Raw genomic sequence first — 27,818 nt, forward strand, 5'->3', positions numbered from 1 at the left:
TTGGGTATAATTTTATATTTTTCAATACTGAATACAAAACTGATTTTAAACTTTGAGCTTCAATACTGATGCCAAACAGGCATGCAAGAACGTTGCATACATAAAATCTCAAATTGATCACAGAATAACTGAACAATATAAAACCTCTACAAAGACATTTGATGTCACCTTTTATTTTGAAGTTCACAGTTATTGATATTCTGTCAGTCAGCACAAAACTGACCCCGACACAAATCTGTTTTTTGAGGGGATGTTTCTCTGAATATTAAAATGCACAGAATACAAACGTTCAATAATAGTGTAATAAAATCTGACGATTACACACAAGACAAGTGTCTAGATAGACTCTCGGCACTGTCCATTAATTACGTTGTGGCCAGATTGTTGGCAGTGCTCCGCAATGAGGAAATCTGGACTGGATGATGATGAGTGCAACCAGCGACGCACTCAACATATGAGTAACAGGACATACACAAAACACCCACACGACGAAACCTTCCATAGCTCACAGTGGAAAACAAGATGTTATAGTCCACCTTCTTCTGTTGTTAGGATAGCGTGGAAGTCCTGAACTACACACACGTACACGGCATTCAGTACACACAGCGTGTCGGCCATCATAAGCCTTTTTCAGCGAGAAGACCTTGAACACCCTCACTGTGCTGACGGCTTGTTTAGCAGAGCGAGCAGAGTGGCTGTCTGCTATTTGCTGCTCATTACTGAACGGTGACACTGACAGTGGATGAGACCAAGAGGCCGCATACAACTATGCACACACACACACACACACACATGTATATACTGTACAGCACAGATTAACCTATACTCCGGGAACAGATTGCCATATATGCACATCCTAATCCGTGTGAAGTCGTGGGAACAAGGACGGGCCTCTATTCGCATTAAGACAGGAAGCTGTGTGACACAAGCTGAGTCCCACAGGCGCTCTCCTTTAGTCGACCGGAAAGAAAACTGCACACTCATCATTACGATGGCCGCTCCGAGGCCAGCGGCTTTGAAACAACTGAGCCATTTAATGGTCTCTTCTGGGCATCTGAGAAGCCCATTCTGCACCATGCAGAGAGGCAATCATCTGACTGATCAGCCCCAGGAAACTGTGGGCTGTGACAGAGAGAGGAATCAGTATTTATAGCCGAGGAACCGCTAACCCCAAACATGCGATCATTAGGAGGAACATGAGAGGACTCTAGTCTATAACGAGAGAGAGAGAGTGTTTGAGAGAGAGGATGGTCTGTGCTCTACCTCATGCAATCGTTGTGTACTCTGCATGTTGTCAATATGTTTCACTATTAGTGTAACCTTATCATGTCTTGGTAATTAAAAGCAAATACCAGATTCAGGGTATTCCCTTTCTAAGGAGCTTTTGAAATACCAGCAGCTGTTTCCACATATTAGCACCCTCAGATATCCTTGAATTCTCATTTTGCTGACATTTTGACAGATTTGGACACCTTCATAAACAAGCTATAGGTGGTCTGAGGCGTGCAAGTCTGCCAAAACAAGAAGCAGACAGCTGGCAAGGTGTTGCGGCATCTCAGCTGTCTTCGATAGCCAGGCCAAAAGGCAGAGATGGTGATTTCTAAAGTGCTTAACACCCAACATCCTGATGCCTCATTTGAATAATTATATAGTGCGACAGAAACGCAAACTTTGGTTTCTGTTTAAAAGGTAAAATCCACCCTCACATACTTCTAAACTTCTAAACTGCAATTTGTATTCTACTTTTCATTGTGCCCCTATAATCTCAATCTGCTTCATCTACTATAACTTTATATCGTGATAAGGCTGCATTAAAAGAGTGTGGGCATTTAAATCTAGGTGTATATACATATATATATAATATTTTCTTTTATTCCAGACTCATGAGTCCATAAAGCAACAAACACAAATACAACAACAATATATAAAATACAATACAATACAGGGACATAGGTACAATTAATGCAGTTAAAAAGTCACTTGTGGTTTTAAAAAACATACAAACACATACCTTGTATCACTCTGTGTTGGCTCAGTTAAGACTTTTATAATTACATTTTCTGAGTCATTTAATCGACATTTAAATTTATATATAAAATTCCTCAACCCAGCATGGAAAGTGGGAACATTACGAGTCACAAATATCTGACTTGCACTTGTCCATCTGGGAAGCTTGAGCAAGATTCTGAAAGCATCATTAAATGCCACCTGAATCCTTTTAATTTTCACTTTACTATAACTGCACCACAGGTGGGCTGTGTAGAGAGGAGTACAGTAGGCTCTGAAGAGAGCAGTTTTAACATCTTCTGTACACATATGAACTTTACGTGGCAGCATGTTGGCTTGGGCATAAAGTTTGTAACACTGCCGCTGCACATCGTCATCATCACTGAGGTCGTTCCTGATGATGTGACCCAAATATCTGACTTTCTGCACCACATTTAGCTCCTGGTCTCCCAAAAAAAAGGAAGGAAAATGTAGCTTCTGATAGATAGATAGATAGATAGATAGATAGATAGATAGATAGATAGATAGATAGATAGATAGATAGATAGATAGATAGATAGATAGATAGATAGATAGATAGATAGATAGATAGATAGATAGATAGATAGATAGATAGATAGATAGATAGATAGATAGATAGATAGATATTCCTCTTTTGAAACAGAATTAGAAAAGCTCACAGATAGCGATGATGTTCTGGACAGGAGTAAAAATGAAAAACGTTCCTGCACCTATTAGATTACCCAGATGATGAGACAGCCCCCTGTCAAAACTTGGTTTTCAATTAAATGTGTTGCATCAAGATTACAGTATGAGTTTTAAACTATGGTTTGCATATTGATTACCTCCCCCACTATTCTTGTTGAAAAAAGGTTGTTTAGAGCGTTGCAAAGTTGCAAATATCCACTTTTATAAACATTACAGTGTAATATACAGTTCAAATCAAATCAAATAAACACAATTGAAACATGACTAGTGGTGTTGATGAAGGGATATGAGGTCTAAAGAAGCATGTTAGAACCCACTGCTCTGGCCTATGCAAAAAGCAGTACACCTAATTGTCATAAAACTCATGCTGCAGCATTGATTCACTATAAGAGAGGGTCCACCGACAGGATGTGAAACCAACACTATACACATCAAGTGACAACAAAAACTCAAGCTACCAACCACAGAGGCACATCTGGCACCAATACACAGGATATTTCTGAGTTTGACAGCCCAAGAATGATTGATGGCCTCGGCTACTTCTAGCTGACGACGTGAACGGGCAAAGACAGCATTAAGTAACATTGACAATGAAATCCTGTTGCCAGGATATTCTTCCTGCCAAACGGTGCATGACATTGATGCGCAGTAAAGCGTCCAGAGAATATACTGTACATTTGTGTTAAGCAAGTATGTGCACGCCGCCTCACCTTGTATCCTGGGCCGAGTTGGTGAATGGCAAAGATCTGAGCTGGGTTGAGAGCTTCACTAAAAACATAAATGGCTCCTAGCTGACCACAAAACACCCTGTTGGCATCTGCCGTCTCGGATGAGCCCAAGAAACACTTGTCGTAGCTCTGAAAAAGGGGCACAATACAAGAAAACATTAACTATCATATCAAACATTATTAATTCTCAGAGCTGTCTTACAAAGAGAGTCTGTAACTACAGGAGCGGACACTGTTTAACATTATTCACTGGTTCGGGTCATTTTGAAAGAGTTTTTTGTTGAACACTAAAACTTCTAGATAGTTTGTTTTTCATTTTCAGGACACCTTAACACCTTTGAGAGGAAAAGATTATTTACAGTTTGTTAATCTTCCCATTTTAAGACGTCTCAAGATTTCATTTATTATTCATTTTTAATCTCTGGTCATAAATATTTGGTATTCAGCAGTGAATGGTAAAAAGTTTGATGAACTTCTGATAGCTGCTTGCTTCTAGTCTCTGTGTTTAAGTTTTCAATCACCTGCTCCAGCCTTCTGTCCACTGGCCTTTCATCTGCTCCATCCCTCCGATACCCTTTATCAAAATGAGATCTTTACGCTTCTGCTTCTTTAAAGTGATGAAATATGTTGTATCTTCAGCCTTTAGGACAAAACAAACCCTGATAGCATCAACACATTTTCAGACCTGTTCTTTCACTCGTGTAGGGCGTGTTATTTGTGTTGTCTTTTGGTGAGCTGTGTGAACTATAACACATTTTACCCCAAGGCCAAGAAATTTCTTTCAGAGAATAATACCGGCTCTTGGTCATTGCGGCAATGTCAAGAGCCAACAGGGAAGGAAGTGTAATGAAGGCGCTGCAGCCACTGAGGTCAGGCTACAGGTCCCCTGCAAAATGGAAAAGTTGGAAGTTGGAGTTTGGGGAAGCAGTGCTGGAACAGGGCCCAAGGGCAACTCGAATGCAGAGGGCAAACCTCAAACGTTTGCCAATATCACGATTGGAGGGAAGTGTAGCGCCAGACCAACACCGGATTTCTCTGGAGCAAAACTCGTGAAAGCAACAAATGATTTATAGATTTTGTTTTGTTGCAATAATCTAATTTTAACCAAAAGCAGTTGAATAAGAAAATCAATATTCATTCAATGGACTCCTCATGTGTATTTTTCCAAAAGGTAAATGTAATTATTCTCCATAAAGATCAGTGCATATAGCAACACAATGCCTCTGTAATGAGCCAATATCTTACATCATTGGTGTTGACGTGCCAGGCCATATCACCGTAGGAGACCAGTTGACCGTTGACATAGCAACGGATCTCGGAGTTCCTCCAGCGATTGTAGATGTGGACGATGCTGATCATGTACCACTAGAAAATACAAGAACACAATCAGAGAGAAACAATATGATGAATCAAAACCAAAACCAACAAACAAATATGTAATATTGCACCAAATTAAAGAATGAGAAAGTCAACGTTGTTTGTTTTCCCTCCGGCTTTTATATTTGAACGACATGAATGGCAGCTTCTCTTCTGAACTATTGTGTTGATTGAGGTATTCTGATGTTTTCGATGTAAACTGTTTTAATGTATTTATTTGTTCCTTTTTATTATGTTTTTAAATGTTGTGCTAATGCATATCTTTGCCTTGTATATTTTTTAAAGGTATTTACTTTACATTACACTTTGCATTAATTCATTATATTGATTAAACTACTAAAATGTGTTGTTTCACCTTTACACTTATCTAATGCAATGATTAATTTTAGATTTCTGTTTTGTTTGTATCAAGATAACTGGCCTGGGCAAAACTCATGTCTTTGCAATACTGAGAATGCATCCTCTAATAGCATTAGCTCTCTATAAGAGGGTTTACCAACATGAATATTACAATGTGTTACATCATGCATTCACCAGAACTCTCCTCCAAAGCTATTCCTTTGCCCACCATAATATGCCATTAATAAAGTGCATGTGTACATATGTGTGCGTGTTTAGAAGCATCTTCCCTGGTGACAATACACACAGATTCCCTAGAGAGAAGACTGAAATGAGGAGAAAGACTGTTGTGGGGGAGGAGGAGAAGCTAGAATTTTTAGAAGTGGACAATACCACATGTGCGTGCAAGCACACACACCCACACACATTAACACATGCACACTGTGAACAAAATTCTGTGAGACATGGTGACTTATAAATTGATCAAATGGAACCACTGGGAACTTTGTTAGGCAGTGCAGAGATTCTACTGGGTCAGCAAATACAGCAGAAGGCTGTGAATGTGTGCTTATGTGTGCATGCAAGTGTTGGTGTGTGTGTGTGTGTGTGTGTAGCAGAATGCTGACAATGCATTAGTGGGGCAGTGTGCAGGTCTTAATTGACAGGCCTTATCTCCACTCATCAACACTCCTAGAGTGCAAGGATAGAGGGCAGCAACACACTCTGGATGCTCTCTCATCTAACAAGTGGCACAGGGTTACCAAGGTCTGAGCTGACTAAATATGCTTTCAGTTGAGTGATGTTGTTGGTGTGTGTTTTCTTACCTTGCGGGGTTGGAAATCATATTTCACACAGTGCTGAAAGCCTTTTCCTTTCGACTTCAACGATGTCACGATGAGACAGTTCCCCACAAAGTGAGCAGAGTAACCTATTCCTTTACTGGTGCGGAAACTGCGGGGGAATCAGACAGAGTTACATTAATGTCAGTTTGTTATCAATTCAAGATATGTGTTTTTAAAATAACAATTTATGTCAAAAGAAATGTCTAAATAAAAATGAATATTGGTACTCCTAAATAAACATTTGAGCTTCTGTGTGACTAAATTACATGTCCATCACTAAGTTGTATCAAAATGAATTACTCAAATTGTTTTATTTGTATATATAAAAGTACAGCAGCGTTTGTCAAATGAATTACATTTGTAAATAATATCTTATTTTTGTTTCCACAACAACTGCAAAAAAATACCAAAAGAAATCCTGCCAACCAAAACACAAGCAAGGCACTTTTAACAATCACATATCACACTATTGAAGCCAAAAGTCATAAAAAGCTGGAGTTTAAAGTATTTTATTGGCAGCAGCATGAGGGGGACCAGATCACACGTTTGTAGAAAAACACTCCTAAACCCCTTCCCTTCATTTCCCTCCTTTTCCCCTAAACAGTGTTTCTCTTCCCACACTGTTAACCTCCACGTAAAACCCCGGTTTTACAGCTAAGCTTCTTCACGAAAACAACAACACACATTCCGCTCCTAAAATGGGCCCAGAAGGATCACACACATAGCGGAGCCAGAGAGCAGATATAAATCCCTCTCAAGTGAATCCCTGGTGCATGTTGGAAGAGAACGTGGTGGTTCTCCAACATGTGTTGGAGAACACCACGTGTGGTGTGTTATCGCGGCCTTCACGCTGCTGTGGAGGCCGCTGTGAGACAGGCAGCTGGAGTAGGAGCTGCATCTGGAGGAGGATGATAAGACCAAGGCAAGAGGAGAGGGGGGCACCCTCACGCTCTCTCTCCACACTTGCCATGACAACTTAACAAACGGTTACTAAGGCAATAGGATTACATCCTGACACTTTTCATGATCACAGCTCATCCCTGCGATGGTATGGAATAAACAGATTCCTCTCTTACTTCCTGTAGACGGGTAGCTCCCTAATTCTTTAGCATTCTTTCTGCTCATAATGAATTCATGTTTGACTGGGAGGGGGAGAGAGGCGAAGGGAGGACGCCGCTGGTTAGTGAAGATGCCAAGCAGCGGAGTAAAGGAGTTCAATTAATAAAAAGGTCAAAGCTAATGAAGCTTCATTGCGGCTAACGGCTTGCACTTACAACACTAACGTCGAGGACAGCGAGGTCCAGAGCTGCCCGACGAGTGGAGACATCCACCCAGCAGCACACTCGTAGCGCCTTGACATTTAAAGTTAATGTTCTAGTTCATTATCTGTTTATCTATTAACTTCCATTCAGTCTAATGAGTTCAATAGTTATCGTGTGTTAGTTAAGGAACTATTGGCATGTTGACAATAATGCTGAATATATTGTTCTGAAAGAAGTTGCAGAGAACTTTTAAATAGGAGATTTGTTCAGAAATATTGAATCTTATACGAGGTGCTGTCAGCCATGTGATGAGTTCTGTGTCTCCGACCAACAGATCTTTGGTTGATAGATAGGTAGCGCTGAAACAATTCAACATTAAAGTAATTTACCACACATATAATACATATAAATGCCACACATTATCTGAATAGAGCTTCTTAGATGTGAGGATTTGTTGCTTTTCTTAGTTTTATATTATTGTACATTTTACATTTGATAGGCTAAACTATTAATTGTTTACAAGAAAAAATAATTGATGGATGAAACTATCCCAACCGGATTTTTGGCCTTCGCATTTGGCTCCACCATCAGGCTTTCAATTCATGACACATCATGCCCCTAAAACATGTTGTTCTCATTTGTAGTGCAAAAAGAAACACATCTTTTGATCATGGCAACCCTCTTAAACATCCTAGAATGCATCAGCAAGCATAACTTGGTTACTTGTACATAAGTATTAAATCACCGACCCTGTCCAGTGTTGACCGCTTATGTTGGAGACTATTCGGCCTGAGCAAAAGTCTGCAGCTTTCTCGCACTGTGACCAAGTACAGTGCACTCACCTTAAACCTGAGCCATTCATGTTGCCTTCACTTAGTTTCTTCTTACTTTAACCAGAATGCCTTTTGACTTAATTCAGCTGTGTGTTTTTCCTTGCCTGGATCAATAGTGATGGCAAGAGAGGCAGTTTGTTCGGTCAACGAGAGGTAAACTTCTTACATAACATGAACAATTTCTTAAAGCTGTGCTGCAGTGAGTATTCTCGGTAGAAAATATGGTACTTTTTTGTGCTGAAAATGGAGAGTCTACAAAGAAGCCCTTCATCTGTGATCCTGAAAGACCTGATGTTTAACATTGATGTTTTGAATTCTTCTGTAACAGCGCAAAAATATCAACAACACGGGTTCAACAAAACAGGCGATGAAATGAAAGATGTTTGGTCAATAGAAATACTTGGATTGGACTAAAGTGGATTTCTTAAGATGCATTCAGTCTTCATGAATTTATTTTTATTACATAATAATCCATATGAATGGTGTTCTACTTACCAGTACAGGTACGGTTTGTCTTTATCCACATTGATGTTGTTGAGTGGATCCTGTCTGAACCAAGTATTGATAGTGAATCCGTTCTGGTAAGGCCATTTGGCAATAGGTGGCAATGCTATGGCCTGGGGGAGGAGTACAAACACATCAGTTCAGCTCTTGCCAATGTTTATAGCAATCAATAAAACACTCAGCTAGTCATTACTTCACATTTCACCCTTCAACTCCTTGCACTGGTGAAGCAAAGTGCCAATTTGCTGACTGACTGCAACAAATAATGCCATGAAGGGCTCTTTAGCAATTTGGGTGCATAAAAGATACATTTGGTATATTTTTGATACTGAAGCTAAGGTGTGTGTGTTCGTATATCAGTCAGTCTCACCGCTGCACTGCGTCCTGGAAAGTTGAAGAAGGTATCAGGACCATGTCTCTGAGGCATCTGGTTCAACACTGACAAGAGCTTGATAGCATGTCTTGGCTGGAAGAGAGAGGAGAGGAGAGGAGAGAAACTATCACAGGGGGATTCTGTGTGACATCACAACTCTACCACAACCCCACTGGATCAATAACTCTTCAATCACCTATGCCCTCCCCGGACAACATCTCATCAATACCATGGCAACCCTAAATCGATCTGTCTCTAGTGATAGAGGCTGCTGAGGGTGGAGGAATTGGAAACGAGTGGGAAATAGGAGTGAGGTGGATGGGGGGTGGTTAGTAGACAGAGGTGGTACAGAGAGAGAGCTGAAGGGATGGATGATGGTCTTGCTATGGACCACTGATCAGTGACCAGGGGTTGTTGATTCTGGTTGTCCTGGAGTCTGAGTAGAGGGGAGATTGACGAGAAGGGGCCGAGGGTGTTATTGACTTAGCAAGTGGATAGCAGCAGCTGCGGAGGCATCGCACAGCCAGTACACAAACCCAACAAGTGAGCAGATTTACAGAACCATCCCAAATGTCCACAGTTTGGTTTAAAAACATCGACTAATCCTGTGACTGGCCAAGCAGCAGACTGCAGGGAGCAGTTGGGATGACAACAATACATAGCACTGTCAGTGGAATCTGTACCAAGCGCTCCATGTGATCAAGAGGTAGTTAAAGTAAAATTGGCATTGTAGGTTTAAAAAAGTAAGCACAAATCAGCACCTGCAAGGCCTATTTCATTTTTAATGAATAATTTGGGCGAAATTATAAAATAAATAGTGTAAAGTTGGGTATTTTCAGGATAAAAGCTTGAAGCAGGCGTAAGAGTTGTTCATGAGGTTTAAGTGAAGGAGAAAACTTATGAATTAAATATGTCTGCACTACGTCCACAGACTGTAACCACAACTAAAGAAAATGCCTATTTGGCTGGACACAATAAGAGATGTTTCTGGGCCAGCTGTGCAAAGAGACAAGGAGATGCTGTGGCCAGATGGACTCTCCATTCACCAGGTAAAAGTCTATCAGCAGGAATAAAGAGATACAATTAGCCCCTGAGCAATGCATTTACTCCTCTGGAGCTGCTCGGATGTTAGTAATATGGTGGTTATATAGAGTGAATATATGGCAGGACGTTGCTTAAGAAATGAGAAGCTTCCCAAATAAACTCACCTGGAGAAAAACAATACTGAATTCAGTGTTTCACCTTCACCACTGATTAGTCCCTTTCTTGTTTTTTCATTCTCACAAAAATAGCACACTCAAACCTCTGTTGCATTAATAATGCTGATTGCGAGAGGGGGAAAAAAACCTAAACGTGAGCTAAATTGCCCAAATCAATCCAAAAATACACACATAGACACACGCCCATCCATTATGCTTGTCTATTAGCACAGCCATCCCATTAAGTGACACCCACACTAATGACAAACAAACAAGCTCTAGTATAAAATTAATGTAGCTACCCCAACTAGTAATTGTAGAATACTGGCATATCAGTGAAAAGTGTTTTTTGCAATGTGAAATCTCTTTTGATTTTAAAAACAATCATATACACAGATATATTTATATAATCATAATCTTTCCAGAATGAATCTGCATTGAAATGTTGCTTCTACTTTGACTATAACAGTTGGAAATGGAGTAAGGTCACTTACAGTATATAAATACATATATACAGTATATATAATTATGTTTTTTCCACTTTTTTGCACAGCTTGTTTGTCGCCCAGCAGCTGATTGACGGGAACGAGTCTTCATTTTTTACTGTGTTCATAACAACAACAAACTGATAAGCACACACCATCTAAAAGTCTTTCAAGTGTCCACCAACTTACCCAGATGCCGTTGTCTCCCCTCAGCATACTGAAGAGCAGCTTCAGCTCCTTCACTGTGATGCTGTAACTGGCCATGACTCCCAGCATGTCCACCAGGAGGTCTGAGGAAATGCAGACAGAGGCAGATAGTGAGCGCAAGAGAGCAGAGTGTGTTTGTGAGTCAGCCCTCGACTGTCACTTCTCTGATAAAATAAGGTGAGGTCATTAATATCTGCAGTGAGTATGCAATCGTGTTCAAAGCACTCAGAGCCCCTCCTCCACTGTAAACAAAGTACACGTACCCTTGGATCTGGAGCAGAGTTGCTGTGCACAGCATTATTAAATACCTTGAATGTGTTCTTGTTGCGTTTTTATACATTGAACTTAATCCATCAGGTAGTGCTATAGCTAAACAAAGCTAATACCAACAACAGAGACATACTTGAATACTGTTTACGAGAGGATTGTTAATGAATGTCGATTCATTACAATACACTGTATCACTAAACTCCTCGATGGACTGGCGGCCTGTCCAGGGTGTCCCCTGCCTTCGCCCTATGTCAGCTGGGATAGGCTCCAGCGCCCCCGTGACCCTAATGAGGATAAGCGGTGTTGAAAATGGATGGATGGATGGATGTATCACTAAACACCCAGATACTCATATTATTGAATCACATATACTGTGATGAGGGTCTTGAACCCATATTGTTTGTCCAGTTAATGTCCAGGATGGGAAAGCTGCATTTACATTACCTAAAGGCCACCGTAGGTTCTGTTACACTAAATGTAAAAGCTACACCAGCAAGTGCTTAGCTTAGGAAAAGGGCTGCAAGGGGAAATGCTAAATAAAAATATATGTTTTGGCTAAGCAATGACTGTTTCCCTGCTTCTGGTCTTAATGGGAAGCTAAGCTAATCTAAGCTAATCATATTTATCAGACAGGCATTAAGAGTTGTATCTCTCTTCTCATCTAACGCTCGCCAAGGAAGCAAATAAGTATATTTCAGAAAATGTTTTCCTCATTTTAACAGTACAAATAACAACCGACAACTAAATGTCATACATTTTACAAAAAAAGTTTTCAAGAGTGTTTCCTCTGAATATTCAGGGAGATAATTAAAAAGTACATTGTGTTAAAAAGACATTTGTTTAGTCAAAATGACCTAACTGCCTCATTGACTTTCACTTTACACAGCCACAACAGATCAGTGTGATATGGCTGCAGCGCAGTCCTCTCAGAGCGAGACAATCTGCTTACAGAGGCTCTTCTTTCCCATTAGGCCTGCTCGATATGAATAGAGTCTTCCCACAGTATTTCATTAGCCAGAGCCCAGCAATAGGGAATAAAGCACAAGGCTAGCTCACTGAGGTGCTTGGTGTGAGAGGAAAACCCAATACACAATGTCCTAGATTCAAAACCCCTAAGCTCTGTTTTTGGTACAATCAATCCATGTAGGGCATTTAAAATAGCTTTTAAAAAGTGTTAGAATGGTTTAGCAGGGGAGTCTGTGAGAATTGGCACTAAATTGACTTAAGCGGCATATGCTCTGCTGTGGTGAGGAGTATAAGGTCACAGAAGTTCTAAAGCATTATATCCTGCAGCGGTTTGTAGGACAAAGAGGACACTGAGGAGGAGGGAAGGAGAGGACACACCCTCCAAGGCATCATTAAAGAGAAGTCAAGGTCAATATGATCATGTCAAGAGACAGCTGTGTATGTGGTGTTTTGTATTAAAGCCTTCCATATAAATTGTAGCACACACGGAAACATACTGGGGTCATCACTCTGCTTCTGCAGCACCAGCTGTTTTTTTATGGATGTCTGACTGCAAACAAACAGTCACACATTAAATAGTTCTGTTAGGAAGGAAATAAATCATAAGTGAGTAAAAGAAATCTTCAAATAAGAAGAAATAGAGACAATAATTTCTCCACCAGAAAAAGCTTTGACCTTCAGCTTCTGTCTCAAGACATGCTGTGTTTTCAGATTCGGGCCCACTTGTGATGGTGACAACATCGTTGTAGTAACAAGGTGATCCAGGTTTTACTTCGGATTTAATCATTTGTTAAAATACAGCACACAATTATATTTTGAGGCTAGTGAATATACATGTTATTGAACATTAAGATATCTAAAAATGAGCAAATATGTGTCATCCTTTATCAATAGTCAGGGAAATTGTGTTCAACGTAAAGATCTTGTTATCTTTTTACCTTTTGTCCAAATTAATGAAAAGGAAAGTGAAAAGTGGAAATGTAATAACTTCATGTGTGGTTCACATCTTCACTTCAACATATGACCCCCTCCATGTATTTGTCATGTATATGTCTTTACGTTGTGCTCATAAATGGACAGTTGCTTCACCTGCTATCATGTCGTCCACAGTGCTCATCTTGAGCAGCACCTGCTGTATGAGGCCGACCTCGGTGCTGGTCTGCAGGTTGCGCACGCTCTTGCGGAGGATGGCGGTGAACATGCTCCAGATCTCGGCCTGGCACGTCACCTCGCAGTGGGACAGCAACTCCACCATGCAGCCGATGCTCTCCGCCTCCTGGATGATGAAGTTCATCTCCAGGTCAAACTCACCACCCACCAGCTGGAGGAGGAGGAGGGAGAGGGAGAGGGAGGAGGAGGATGAAGAAGGCAGGAAGGGGAGGAGGGAAATGGTTTAGGAGGCAGGGAACCAGTGTTAAGAAAGGTGGATAGTGGAGGTGTTAGGATGGAGGGGAGGACAAAGAAGGGGTGAGGAGAGAGAGAACAACAAGAGAATGATTTAGTAAAGCATTTAACCTTTTGTCTGTCGGAGAGGTAACTCTAGCGTCTGATGGATGCTGATTATGGTTAGTGGAGTATTTCTTCTGCCGGGGGCCACACATACTGCAACAAATAAATGTCCTTCATCTGACCATACACACATGTACACACACACCACATCCCCTCTGCTCTTTCTTTGATGTTAGGAGCACAACACGCTCCTCTGCGAACTGAAATCACTCTCAAAATACAGCAGGCATAAAATTGTCCCCTTCCTCTCAGATCCACACATAACCATGCAAGCAAACACGGACACTGACTAATACACATTTAATTTTATGTCCTCTCAGATTAGTCAGAGGAAATCATACTTTTGAAATCGAGTGCAAATGTCCCGTCTCTTAATGGCTGTTGCACTGCAATTACTTGTGAAAGTACAACCATAAGATCACTAGGCCTCACAAACATACACACACTTGCACTACATGAACACAAGCATCCCCACGCAGTTCATCATCAGCATACTACACTATCCAGAAAGTGGTAGCCACGGCAACCACCAAGCTAAGAGACCACCATGGATGTTATTCAATCTGATGGAACAGAAACAGGCAAGGGGTTATGAGACGCGAGCAGACGAAAGATTAGGAGCGGAAATAGAAGACACCGAATCGGACTGTGGTCTTCACACTGGCAGTGAGAATGAAAGTAATGGATAACATTACAGTCGGTATCACAGAGAGATGAAAAGGAGAGAGTAGTCCCCCGCTATCGGAGGAGAACAAGAGTATGAGTGTTGTTGCTGCCAGGGAAATTACAACTGAAGCTTCACTGTTTTAAACAATATAATTAATTAATGATGCATGTGACTAAACAACCTTTAAACAAAAGAAATGTCGAACTAGAACTGGGAATTCATTCAATATTGTCTTTGCACTCTCTCCCACATCTTGATGAGATGATGACTTTTTTTTTTCTTCTAACATATGAGTGGAACCCATTACTGGCTTGAACATCTAAAGCTGAGCCATCTCCATGACAACTGGGCAAACTCCATCCACTGACAATGAACATTGAATGTGGTTGAAAGCTCTGGAAAAAGTAAGTAGTTGAGAATATCTTCAAATCAATTCCGGAGTTTTATTTGTGATATTAATTTACAACATGATGATATAAGTATATCATTTATATCATAATGACATTTCAGGCCTTTCAGAAATGTTAAGACGATGAAACTTTAGGAAAAAAATAACAATCTTCATATCACAAATGAACTTACAAATTCAACTTGTATATTTAATCATAATATGTATGAAATTAATATTAATATAATTAAATATGTCATTGAATACACTACAACCTAATTGGTTTGGTATTGACTAGAAGTGTATATGTCGCTAAATGTAGCAAACTTTAGATAATAGTAACATTTCTTACTTAGCTTACTGACCAAGGGAAGTGCCTTAAACCTGCATTCCTTCTAATAGACAGTGGGGGCGCCTCCCCCGCAAACAAAAGGTCTGATTGTATGCAAGTTTATGAGAAAATGACTCTCTCACTTGATGTATTACCGCAGTAAATATTGTAAACAGTCGGTGTATGGTCTCAATCGCTAGTGTCAAGCATGATGACCATAAAGCAGGATGTGCTTTAGGGCGGGACTACTTTGTGATTGACAGGTCGCTCCCCCGGTATTGTACGATCAACTTTTACCTTTTCACCCTTTCATCGTGTGTTTTCAGTTCATGAAAGTGAATCGTAACATTTTTAACTGTATTTAGCTCCACCCTCTCAGGTCACCTTTGCAAACAGCAAGGTGGCAGCAGGCAAAATAATTAATTCTAGTCAACAAAACCTTAGCCCACAAAACAATGGGTAACGTCACTGATCTATGGTTTTATGTGATTTAGCAAATCAATCATATTTTCTGAAATTTCTGTAAACATTTGAGCTATATTAGGCTGGACATGTGTCTGTGGTCTTGCTATAAAGAAACTGACCCCCAGCCCCGATGCAGGATGGAGAACCTTGCAAAAGAACAAAGAAAATTGAGGGCACATGATGGTGTAAAATGTAACATTAGCTGCAAAACCAGCATTTATTACATGTTGGCCTATCGACAGCCTTGGTCTCAGCCCCAGTGAGACTCAAAGTTTAAGGGTTAATAAGCCGTGTGGGTCGTCGTTCTTTCTTGCCTCAAGTTTCCCTCAAGTCACCTTGTGATTCATCAGGTTTTAGACTTGGGCCTCGTATTAAAGTATACAATCTCCATATTCTACCAGCTCCTCATCCCTTTACTCTTTCGGGACAGACACTCTGTGAACACACTAGCACAGATTAAAGAGGACCTTAATGAACACACTAGCACAGATTAAAGAGGACCTTTGAACAAGGCATGAAATAGAAGGTGGAAGAATTAATTCATCCCGCATTGAATTTCCCCCTCCTCTTAGGTTCCCAATTAAAGAGCACGCTGGGGACTACTGCATCCTACAACATCTATATAACCTGCCAGTCTGAAGGTGCTTGATATACCACGCTGTGGAATCTTAAAGAAAGAGAGCAAGGACATTCTTTGGAGAAATTAGCAGATACGCAGCGACTTAAACACAGAGACACACACATTCCCGGGACATACCTACACAGCACAAGCATAATCTCTCTTTGATCACACTTCCTACCCGTGTACAGAACATCACAGCAAGATGAGAGGGGTGATGCAAACGACAGCAACATTTCGGGTCTCATGACCAACAATATAGAGAAAAAGGGAAAACACGGGGGGAGGAAAAGAAGGTGCCAGATAATTATTATCTCTTCTGCAACAGAAAGAATATCTGGAAAGGCAGCTAAAGCTTGTGTGGCACTGCCAAGAAGAGCCTCCTGGACCAAGAACATCAGGAGAGGAAAGGACAGTCAGACAGATAGAGCTGTAAAAAGGAAAGGATGTGGGGGGAAAATAGTCGTCAATATGAAAACGCTCCATCAAATATATGTTTTCCATTTTAAGTGGCTGCCATAAAAATGATGGAGCATTTCCGCGCCCATTATTGGCTCGAGTGGGGCTTTTAATTGATGTATAAATAAACATGCTGACTAGATGGCAGTAAGGTTGATCACGAGCAGCTTGAGCACACTTGAGCGCACTCAAGCGGCATCATCATTGCCGCTCTGCACACGGACAAAAGATTACTAATTAGTTTTATGAGGGAACATGCTTGTTTTGCATAAACACTCGCAACCTCCGATCTCTCCCTTCACCCGACCTTGTGTGTCCACAACGTCGGTTCCCATCCCTTGTCTTTGCGTCAGCGGCGTACTGAGAAAGTTCTCACAAAGGGACGAGAAATCACATCAATGAGCACGCACAAGAGGCCTTTTCTACCCCGACACGTACCCTAGTGGTTAAAGGACACACACACTTAAACAGGGCCCCACATTATGCCACCCGCCTTAGGATAAAGGGGCTTGGCAGTGCCACCCCCCCTGTCCTCTGAGGCAATGTGAGCACTGACCTCACTGTCTGCTTGGCAAGTGGTTGCAGAACATTTGTTTTGGCAGCACTATGACAATGATTGCTCCCCAAGTACCGCTCATGTCTACGTTCTAGCGGTCCGTGATCGTTTCGTTATTCAGTTACATTATGGTGTGTTCAGGCTCTTTTCAGTGAAAATGAGTATTGGGCAAAAGTAAATTATAACACTATTATCATGTGTACTTACGAAAAAAATGTGGTGTTGGTCAGAAACTTGAATAATTACAGGGGGAAGGGGATGTTTACACGACAACAAAATAGATATAAGAGATGAATTATGGCCTGTTTATCTTGCTCTAGGCAGCTTATAATATATCATTAAAATTACTAATAAAAAGATTTGTTTTAATCAAATATTCCATTCCCATCTCATTATCTTTAACCGCTTATCCAATTTAGGGTGCAGGGGCACTGGAGCCGATTGCAGCTGACATCGGGGAGAATGTGCAATTTGGGGGGGGTCAAACCCGGGCCCCTCTTGCTGTGGGGTGACACTGCCAGCCACTACGCCGCCGTGCCCTTAATTAAACATATAATCCTTTATTTGGAAATAAATTCAATACAAGACTGCATAATATTGAACAGAATATTCCCCTTGTGTTGAGACAGAAGACTGTATTTCTTGGTTCAGAGCCTCATGTGTGTCACGGATGACCTTGAGTCAGTAACAGTCTGAAATGTAAGAATCTAATCTACGTATATAGTCTCGTGGACTTTTTCACTCTCCAATTGTGGGTATTATATATATATATTTCTTATTTTGTGTAAAGTATCAGTTGTGTACTTGCACACTCATGTGTTACCTTGCCTCACTGTGATTTGTAATTCTGACCAGCTTTGCGGAGCTGCTCATTCAGAGCCTGGAGGAAGCTGGCACTCAGCTCGGCATCCCTCTGGCTGTGTCGGGGAGCTGGGCGTTTGAGGAGGGTGGGGGTCAGTGCCAGGACCGTCTTCACACCACAAAGAGCTTATATGAGCAGGCACCTCGACCTGCCAAAACCAGCTCTCATAAGAGGTAAAACAAACACTCGCTCTGTGCATCTGACTCTTTCTCACCAGCCACACTGCTCCGAAACAGTCCTTTCGGCGCTCCGAGGGTCAAGAGGCCCTTTTCACTGAAGACGTTCTGACGTGTCACAGGAGAAAAGCAATAAAAAATGAAAATGAACGATGGCTGAATTCCATCGAGTCGCTTCAGTGCGAGGGTCCTGGTGTTGTGCATGCTGGCTCACTGTCACGCTGTCATAACTCACTGGGGCCCTTGAGTAGACACCTGCGTCAAGTCAAAATGGCTGCTGTTGTTATCCCAAAAAGTCTTGATGCCGTAACAACAAAATAGGCCATTTGTCATTACCTTAAAAGACCTAAACTGTAGCTTAATATAACTTAATATGGCAAACAGTTGCTTATTTACACATCTAGCGGTTACAGAGCAACATAATCATTCATTTGGAGTCATATTTGTCTCTACTGACCCCTGACCTACTGACATCTTTTTAGCTGTTAAATGCTCCACTATGTTCACCAGATAGTCTCTGACTTTGACTGTCTGCCCGTGGGTGATGCACAGCTAGTCTACAGTGGATTTTAAGTGCTTATTCGCTGATCTTCCTGCCACAACCGAAAAACAACGCCATTAGAGCGCGGTGCGATTGAATCAAAGCCGGACAGCTCAACAATGAGCTCAACGTCACGGTGAGGCTCTCTGTAAAGACCCTCCACCTTCTTCGTCAGGGGTTTTGCTGCTATAATACCAGAGCAGTGTCACAGTACTTACACATTTGCTTTTGCGAGACAACAGTGATTATTTAGGTGATAAGACACTTTATTATCAATCAACTTTCAGTGATTTGTAAAATCACAAGAGCTCACTTATTTTAGCATTTTAAGGAACAGCCACTGCTGACATGTTGTCTTGTGAGGACATTCACAGTTATCCTGATTGGCTAGATTGAGAAAATCCATGTTACTGTTAGGAATGAGTATTCAGTTCCTTCTAGTGTGCCCATGCTTAACAATAATAGCCATGCAGGCATTTTTACTATGTATTTACTACCAGAAAATGGATGTTTTCCAGGTAACTTGGAAAGGTACACAAATATGTTAAGCCTTAAAATACTTGAAAACGTTCTCCTTTTGTGGTTTGATGTATGTCAGTGTGACGCCAATCTAAGAAATGCTGTCTGATTTATGTCTAGACCATTTTTTCATAGCAGAGAGTTTGAGTAAAAAAAAGCACAGGTTCTACTTGTCTGCTCTATTCAGGAGTCCCAGGAAAAAAGTGGGAAAAATAATACCAAGGCCGGATCCAGCTAAAAGGAATTCTGCCTACATTAATTTTATATTTACACCTGTGTGTTTGACGATGACCCATCTGTTAATTAGTTTGTTGGGTTTCTATTGTCCTTTATTCAGGTGTTAACCTAATTAGCTTTAGCCTTAAAACGCCACTTCCTCACAAGTACTCTGAAAGAGTCTAGATTAATTAAAATTATCATTACTCATTTCAAAACAATCTTACACAGACCCACCACCACAGTCCATTATGTAGTGCTGTGATGGCACATCAAACGAGCCATTAGGCTGGCTGATTACTACGACTGACTGTTGAATATTGGATGACTCTCACGGCCAAACCTGGCAAAAGAGGCACCTGTTGCTCATTACTGCTGTCAGAGATGACAGGTCAGAGAGGTGAGTGGACGGTCAATAGCCGCCTCCTCTGCCTCTGCACATTCAATTGAGCCTTTGGAGCTGGTATCATCAATATGCAACTTCAAAGCCCCTGAGGGTGAGCTGGAGAGGCGCACGCACGTGTATGTGTTTATTAGGTGTGTGTTTGTGTGGCTCATTACGTTTGTGTCCCCTGAGTGAGCCGCGGCCATTCAGTCCCTTTGTGCGCTGAGCGAGCGAGGAGACGAGAGGCCCATCTAGACATGAGATCACAGATTATACACTTAACGCTTCGCCAAGAGGGCTCAACAGAGCGCAGGAGAGCAGAATTGAAGGAGAGAGAGAGGGGCGAAAAAAAACAGGGAACGAGAAAGGGAAAAACAAAAGGTAGAAAAACAAACGTGAGAATGAACGGTGTAAGGACGAAGCAGATTGGAGAGGAGTGGAAACAGGGATGAGGAAGTGTGTGCGTTTGGAGAGATGGAGCGAAAAAGACAATGAGGGCGAGACGGCGGCTGAATGCTATTGTGCTTTCTTATCAGGGTTGCAGAGCGATTTTATTGCCCACGGCCTTACAATGTGCAGTGGAGGGTTTAGTGCCTCGATGATGACCATAGCAAATCTCTATGAAAAGATATGGATTACATTGGGGCTAAACTGGCCACTAAACACTTGATAATCCACATTCTGTTTTCTGCATGACCTCATTTCTGGTCAACAGCATTGATAAAAGCAGCAGTTAATTCTATCACTCTGATTCATATTCAGGATAAACTAATCTTGGTTTTCCAATGCTTTTGGTTGAGGATCTATGTGGGCTCACTTGCTAATGGAAAGATAAGGGTGACAGGAATATTTAGCGCAAAGCACAACATAGAGTCAGTCATTTGGCACTGAAACAATTAATTGATTAAGCCACAGAAAATAGTCAAATGGAGATTTAGGTCATTTATCATGAAAAACGGGAAAGAGATTTGGTACTTTTTATTGGATTACATAACACTAATCTGAATATTTGGGGATTTTAGACAAACGATAATTTTGAACATGTCAGCTTGCTTCTTTTCTTTGTTTTATATCATAGTTAACTGAATATGTTTGGGGTTCAGACCTTGGGCTCTGGGACTTTATTTTTTCATTTAAAAAAATAAATGATTAATTGAAAAACCCTAAAAAACATAATCATTTGATAAGTGGATAATGTAAAAAGGATTAGTTGAAGCCCTATAGTTAATATGAAAAACTGCTGTGAAAGTTAGTGAGATGGAAAAAGTTGGAAAGCAGTCGAGGAGGGGAAATAAAAAGTTGGTGACGAGGAGCCGAAAAGGGCAGCGCATGTGTCTCTGTCTCTGTGATGGTGATCAACAATGACATGTTGACTGAGTGTAGCCTCCAGACACAGAGGAAGGAGGGGGGAGCCCCCTGGACTGCATTTCCCATGGGCATTTGTACCAGTTTCTGCACAGATGGCTGATGGGGCGACACACATCCCCCAACTCATGAAACCTTGTTGAGAGCGACAGCGTCACAATCACACAGTCAACACACACACATGCTCGCACGCGTCCGCAAAATAAACGGAATCAGCCATTAGAGTTTGGAGTAGTTTTGAGCTGTTATGCATAAAGTCTAGGGCTTTCACTTGAGACTTTACAGGAGGAGAGAAGTCGAGTACGCTGCAGAAACACAAATTAAATCACAGCGGAGCAGTTTTAGGAGGTAAGTAGAGAAATACAAGATTTCAACACACACATCAGACACTGCAAAATTACAATAATTACATAAATCCACACCGGGGATATAAGAGTGGTTAAGGCCACTAGCAAGGCTAGGTTTGTGTGTGTGTGTGTGTGTGCGTGTGTGTGTGTGCCTATGCGTGTGCACGTGCGCGTGTGCATAGTTGTGTGTGGTAAAAATGTAAATATCAGAACCTCGTAAGAAATGTTTGATGTAGACCAGAAATGAATTTCCCCAGCATAGAAAGTGTAAAAGGTATGGAGAGTAGCACTATGCATTATGGAAGGATACATACTGCATGCTAAGTTACATTATGGATGTGTGAGGAATCAATTAGAGTAAATTCTAAATGCTATGCTCAAATGTTTATGAATACGGAATTTGATTTAGCTGTCAAACAATATCTCAGTCACTTCTGTGAACTTGTTGGCTTTTCAGACTCACAGCGTTAACATAAAGTGACACAGGCACATGTTGTCAGTCTGCCAGACACACTACTAAACAACAGAGATGCTGCAGATCCCTCGAGGCAGTAAAGTCTCCTCAGCTACATGAAAGTGATTTAATCGAACAAAGTCTGACACGAAACAAACAAACAAAGAGCTCAGTGTATATGAGTACACTCAGGAGATGGTAATGTCTGACCACCACTTTGGGTCCAGTTTGAAATACTTAAATTATTTAATTAAATGGAATTTGCTAGTGACTTTAGTGATCCCATTACTTTTCATCTCGCATCAGCGACAGGTTGACATGTTTTAATCTTGAGTTTAATATTATTTAAAGGTAATGCATCGATTGCCTTGGATAGATTTGGCACAAATGTTCATGTTCCCTTCCGGTTGAACTGTGATACCAATGTGTACCATTCCGATCTAGTTCGGCTAACCGTCAGTATGCAGCACTGTCTTTGTGAACATGCTTACATTAACATATAATTAGGTTCAAAGCAACCTTTTGCCTCAAAGGAGCTACTAGCAAGCCCATCTCTCTTGCACGCCTGGTCCTATTTTAAGTGCCTGTATATGTTGGAAATATATTTTGGGTTTTCTTATTGTGAAAAACAAGAAATCAATTTATTGTGAAAAACAAGAAATTAATTTAATTCTCAATTGTGAAAAACAAGAAATTAATTTAAGTCAATTCTCACCACTCTCTCAATGAGAATCTGGGCCTCCTTTCATCTTCTCCCTCCACAAAGCTGTTGTTCATACTAGACTTGTGTTAACCAACATCAGAAGACGAGAACCACAGGGTTCAAACGGCCAGCAGAAACTAGAACAAGAAACAACATCCACGTTGCTTTTTTTATAAATTGCATTTACCCAGGAGTGCAGATGGCAGTTCATTACAAGTGGATTCGTCAGCCATATACAGCAGCTCCTGCAGGAACCACACTTCCTACTTTGACATCAACACTGTTCTCATCCCTCTCACTTCTCTCTCACACATAAGCCATCCAATCACAGAGGCAATACAGGGAAAATGGGAGAAGATAAGCTGGGCTAAAGGTTTGGTTTAGAGTGCTTATCCGCTGTACTCTGCTGGATCAGGATTTGCATTTCTTTCCCCCAACATACAATTTAGTTTTTTGTTTCCTTCATAACCATAGACCACATTTTGGATTGAAAATAACTACAACCATATATGATGCAAAGCAAACCCAAAGCGATAGAATACATGAATATCTGTGAAGACAATGGAGTAGAAGTGGGGCTGGGTCTTTGTGGAGATCACATAGAGGTGCTTTTTGGATCCTTTAGGTGTACTGTGCTACTATCTTGTGAAGGGCTTACTGTATGGTCTAAAAAAATATTAAATGTAAGTCTCCTTCAAAAAATAATCCAATTCAAACTATAGGGTTTGTGCAAAATTCAAATGTCTTTATTTTACATGTCAATTTGGGGTTTCATCAGGGTCATTTGTTAGGATACTATATCCCACCCATGCATTGAGCCCATCACAAGATGGAATATGCATGAATTGTGCATAAATACATATAATAAAACATCAAAGAAAAGATTTTGTGAATCTGCAAAATCATGAAATCAATTTCTTCATACATTTTTAAAAAGCTCTCGGGGAAAGTTGCAAACTACATAGGAACTGAATTGCACATTGTAGGTCAATTGATTATTGACGCAGAATAGAGCCAGATGTAGCGCTAACAATACGTTTTAGATGTGGGCCATGGAAGAGATCAAATCTATGAAGCACTGAATGAAAAATGTGCTATTCCAGACTGCACCACTTCATGGCTCACGAGGAAAGTCATGTTTGCATAAATATTGTGGTCCTTTGTCAAGTAAGGCTTGTTTCCAATCAGCTTGTGTGATCCTGTCAAGGGTGCTGTGCAGTAAGGGTGACCAATTCCAATCAAGCAACTGCTACCTCCAATTTAGCAAATAACTGTACGCTTTACAGTTCCATTTGATAAGAAATACAGAGAATTGCGTTCACAGTGCCAAGAGCAGTACCCTGGGCACAGTTTCCATAAAAATAACCATGAATGCGAGTCTGTACATACATCAAAGAGAAGCAGGGCTATTGAGTGTTCCCATGTGTTGGCTTTTCAGTTTCTATTAACACTGTCAGAAACCAAAAAAGGCAGAGTTGGATAGAAGAGGAGTGAGAGAAGGCAAGATAAGACAGTAATACCTGCTGTGATCTGTCTTTATGCAAGTCTACATTTCTCTGCAGACCAGTTCAGTGTGCCTTTTCCCACCTCCAACATCTGACTCAAAGCTTGTCAAGTGCAAGCTTAAAACATACTGTACACACACACACTTACAACCAAATGTGCACACACTTGATAAACTCAGCCACAACACACACACATACATACTCAGCGTAAACAATTCATTGCAAAAAGTCGTCTAGGTCTTAGTCACTCGCACTTATACTCTCGCTCAGTTCACAAACACACTCATATGCACAGAGCATCGGCAGTGATTCACAAGAATGACAGCATGAGAACATAAAAAGAGGAAGGAGTGGAGAAAGAGGAAGAGTGCGGGGTGGCAGGAAGCAGAGAATCCTCCCAAAATATTCCAACAATAATGAGACGCCATTTCATTAGCATATTTACTTGTAAAAAAAACGAAATAGAACAAAAAAAAAATCCAAAGTCTGTTTACTGGAATGGGAGGCAAAGTAGCTTTAAAAAGAGCAGAAAAGAAGAAGCAAAGAGGAAGAGATCAAGAGAGGAAAGGGAGACTGCAAATTAGTGAGGCCAGAAGTGACAAAAAGGGCAGAAAGGAAATGTGCTGCAACAGTAATGATATGAATGTTTGCTTGGGGTTGGCTCATCGGGAGAATGGTCGTCCCATAACCCCGCTCTCTCCATAGTTGCATGTCGAAGTGTCCTTGAGCAGGACACTGAACCCCCGGGAGCTTCATTGCATCCACTGCTCCTTAATAACTAAAGATGGGTCAAATGCAGAGAAGAATTTCCCCACGGGGATCAATAGAAGTGTACATTTCATTTAATTTCAAAACAGAGAGAAATGAAAGATAGACAGATGACGAATATAGCAGACTCTTTTCAGCACAGCGGACAGTGCCCGCTTGACAACGGCAAGCATCTACAGTGGAAATCCTTCACTACGGCTGCGAAATTCATTGATGAACAGCTAAAACTGCAAGTGTACTAATTGCTTTGGTCATAATGTCAATGTTTTCAAGGACTTCAAACTCAGTGACAGCAAAATATGCCTTTGACATGAAAACCGAAGCTGTGAGAGCGCCGCAACAAAACAGACCCATACTGCTCTTGGCTGATATTCTCAGGAAAAAGAATCCAGGTCAGAAACACACGCATGCACATACACACTACAGGAATTGAGAACCGCAGCCAAGTGATCACAACTCTGACTTCATCCAACTGCAGTTTAAAATGTCTCCCACCTGATTGGCCAAATAGGCTTAGTAACGGATCTAGCAATAAGCCTTGTCACATGCTATTGGGCAACAAACAAAGCATTTTTTCCCTTTTAGTCTTACAAAAACACCCAATGTGATACTCTCTGACACATGTGATTATGCACATTGTTTATATATTCACATAGCTGTCACAGATACCAAATGATATGCTCAACAGAATATCGGCATAAAAACCCATATTTCATATTGGGAAGTTTGACAGAAAATACTGCAGTTAAAAAAGTATCAAGAGTGAATACAACATTTCACTACAAGTACAAACAAAAGGTTCTATAAATGTCTGAAGATATTCCTGCTTCCAAAAACACAAACAAATAGGACTGTGTACATCTAGTTTGTTGAAAGTTGGGCATTATAGACAAAGAAGGTTGTGTTGTTGTCTTGCTGGTAGTTTGTCTGTCAGCTGGATATATAATACATATCTTTACGGATTTCTATTAAATTTGAAGGAGAGACAGCCTGTGAGCCAATGAACAACTGACTAGATGTTGGTGGTGATCTGGATTTGGAATTTCTCCCATTTAAAGCACGTTTGTATAACTATAAGAGGGTTGGCTATTTGAATTTAAATTCTATACATACTGTATATTCCCTGCAAAATAAATTCAGCATTTAAATTTAGTGACAGAAACTATGTGTTTGAGACTAACAGTGTTGGAGAATCACTTAGAATCATGCCTCCCAGCTAAAATAATAATCCACTTCACTTTCTCATGAATAAATTTACATCCATCTACTGCAATTCAAGATATAGCCTTTTCCAATCAGTTTTGTTGCAGTTCATCCAGTGTCAGAAAGTGCTTGTTGGGTCCTTCCCAGGAGAAGAAGACAAAAGGAAAGATGAAACGTGGCCTCATAGAATGCACATTGGGACACGTGCTTCAGTAACGGTAACCACTATGGATGATCCTGAATAGTTCTATCAAAAAGCAATGGTAGCCAAGGGAAAAACCTACCCTCTGCCATGGAAATGCCACGGCCTTACCAGACAAGGAGCTGTTATAAAAGGTATGTGTTAAGACCGCAAGACTTATGGTTTAATAGAAAAGGACCAAAGGCAACCTGTCTCACCAGGGGACAAAGAGGTTTAGTGGAGAAGAGCGATGAGTGTCAAGGCATACAGAGAGAGAGAAAGAAGAAATAGCTGAGAGAAAAACTAAGTGGCAGGGAGAAAATAGCATCCTGAAGAGGTGGTGATTGAGAGGGCACCATTGAATGGACAGCATGAAACAAATGGGATCTGCTATTGAATTCTACCAGACACAGACAGAGCAGGAAGGAGACATACGTTGTAGGAGCAGGTGCTGAATTGTCTTTTTGCCCTTTTCTACTTGGAAAAAAACACATTCTATTGAGGCCAAGAGGCAACTCTGTTTTCCTCTCTTTTCATTTTTTCCTCAAGACGGGCAATAACGAGGGCATCCTTGTGGGTTATGTCACGGGAATTGAAGAAGGAAGGACTCAAAGCTGAGATACTTTAACAAGGCCTTCGCACCTTGTCTCTTGACTCGACTTAAATGTGCTCATTTTAGAGAAGCTGACAGGAAGTGGAGTGCTACAGGGTATCCTGCATGTTGCTTACACATCGCTGGGCTTATCACAGAGGAAAATAGAGACATGTGAGAGTCACTATGAGCTCCCCACTCTTCCTGTGCACAGGTTTACAATCTGGTCTACTGGATGACAAAACAAATGTGTTTCATATGTTATGTCAGTGTTTCTTACTCGTTCGTATATCTGCCTGTGGGATGAGGCAGGTGTAGACTAGCTGATGCTAAGTTCAAGGGTCAGCAGATAAGCCCTGCCGACCAGACTCAGGCCAGGCTGATGGCAATTCAGGATCACTAATCTGTTTGTTTGGTTTGGTTGAGTGTATGTGCTGGAGCAGATAGGATGTGTGCATGCATGTGTGTAAGCACTCGCACTCGCACAAAATTGTGCACGCATTCACCAGCCGCTGAAACAATGGTGAGTACTGTTCCATTGAGCCACAGCTGATGGAGGATAAGAGAGGCAGCAAGCAGCTCCAATGAGTCTCAATAATCCATCATCATAAGACAGAGCCAGAGAGGGAATGACACACACACACATACACACAAACACACACATGCATGCACACACACACACACACACACACACACAATAAAGTTGGAGAGGTTAGTGGAGCATGATTAGTACTGTATGTTATTGTGCAAAAAGCCCACACACACATATAATCATGAGTCAAGTGAGACCACCAGATAATCTAATTCTGAGAAAACGAAATACACAGAAAATCCATCATGCTGGAGCAAAACTTGTCTCTCAACATATTATTGTAAAACATTGTTTAAACATTTGCCACAACATTTG

General features: G+C 41.0%; 1 protein-coding gene across 1 annotated transcript in view; it reads right to left on the reverse strand.

The window, feature by feature from the left end:
* The window catches only part of nbeaa (neurobeachin a), an 84,218-nt gene that overhangs the window by 44,040 nt on the left and 12,360 nt on the right, over window positions 1-27,818 (reverse strand). The window contains 7 exon segments of the mRNA XM_034550860.1: window positions 3,426-3,572; window positions 4,689-4,808; window positions 5,984-6,110; window positions 8,592-8,713; window positions 8,971-9,066; window positions 10,847-10,947; window positions 13,190-13,421. Of these exon segments, the coding sequence (XP_034406751.1) occupies window positions 3,426-3,572; window positions 4,689-4,808; window positions 5,984-6,110; window positions 8,592-8,713; window positions 8,971-9,066; window positions 10,847-10,947; window positions 13,190-13,421 (945 nt within the window).

The sequence above is a fragment of the Cyclopterus lumpus genome, chromosome 14 (genome assembly GCF_009769545.1).
Source record: "Cyclopterus lumpus isolate fCycLum1 chromosome 14, fCycLum1.pri, whole genome shotgun sequence".
NCBI lineage: Eukaryota > Metazoa > Chordata > Actinopteri > Perciformes > Cyclopteridae > Cyclopterus > Cyclopterus lumpus.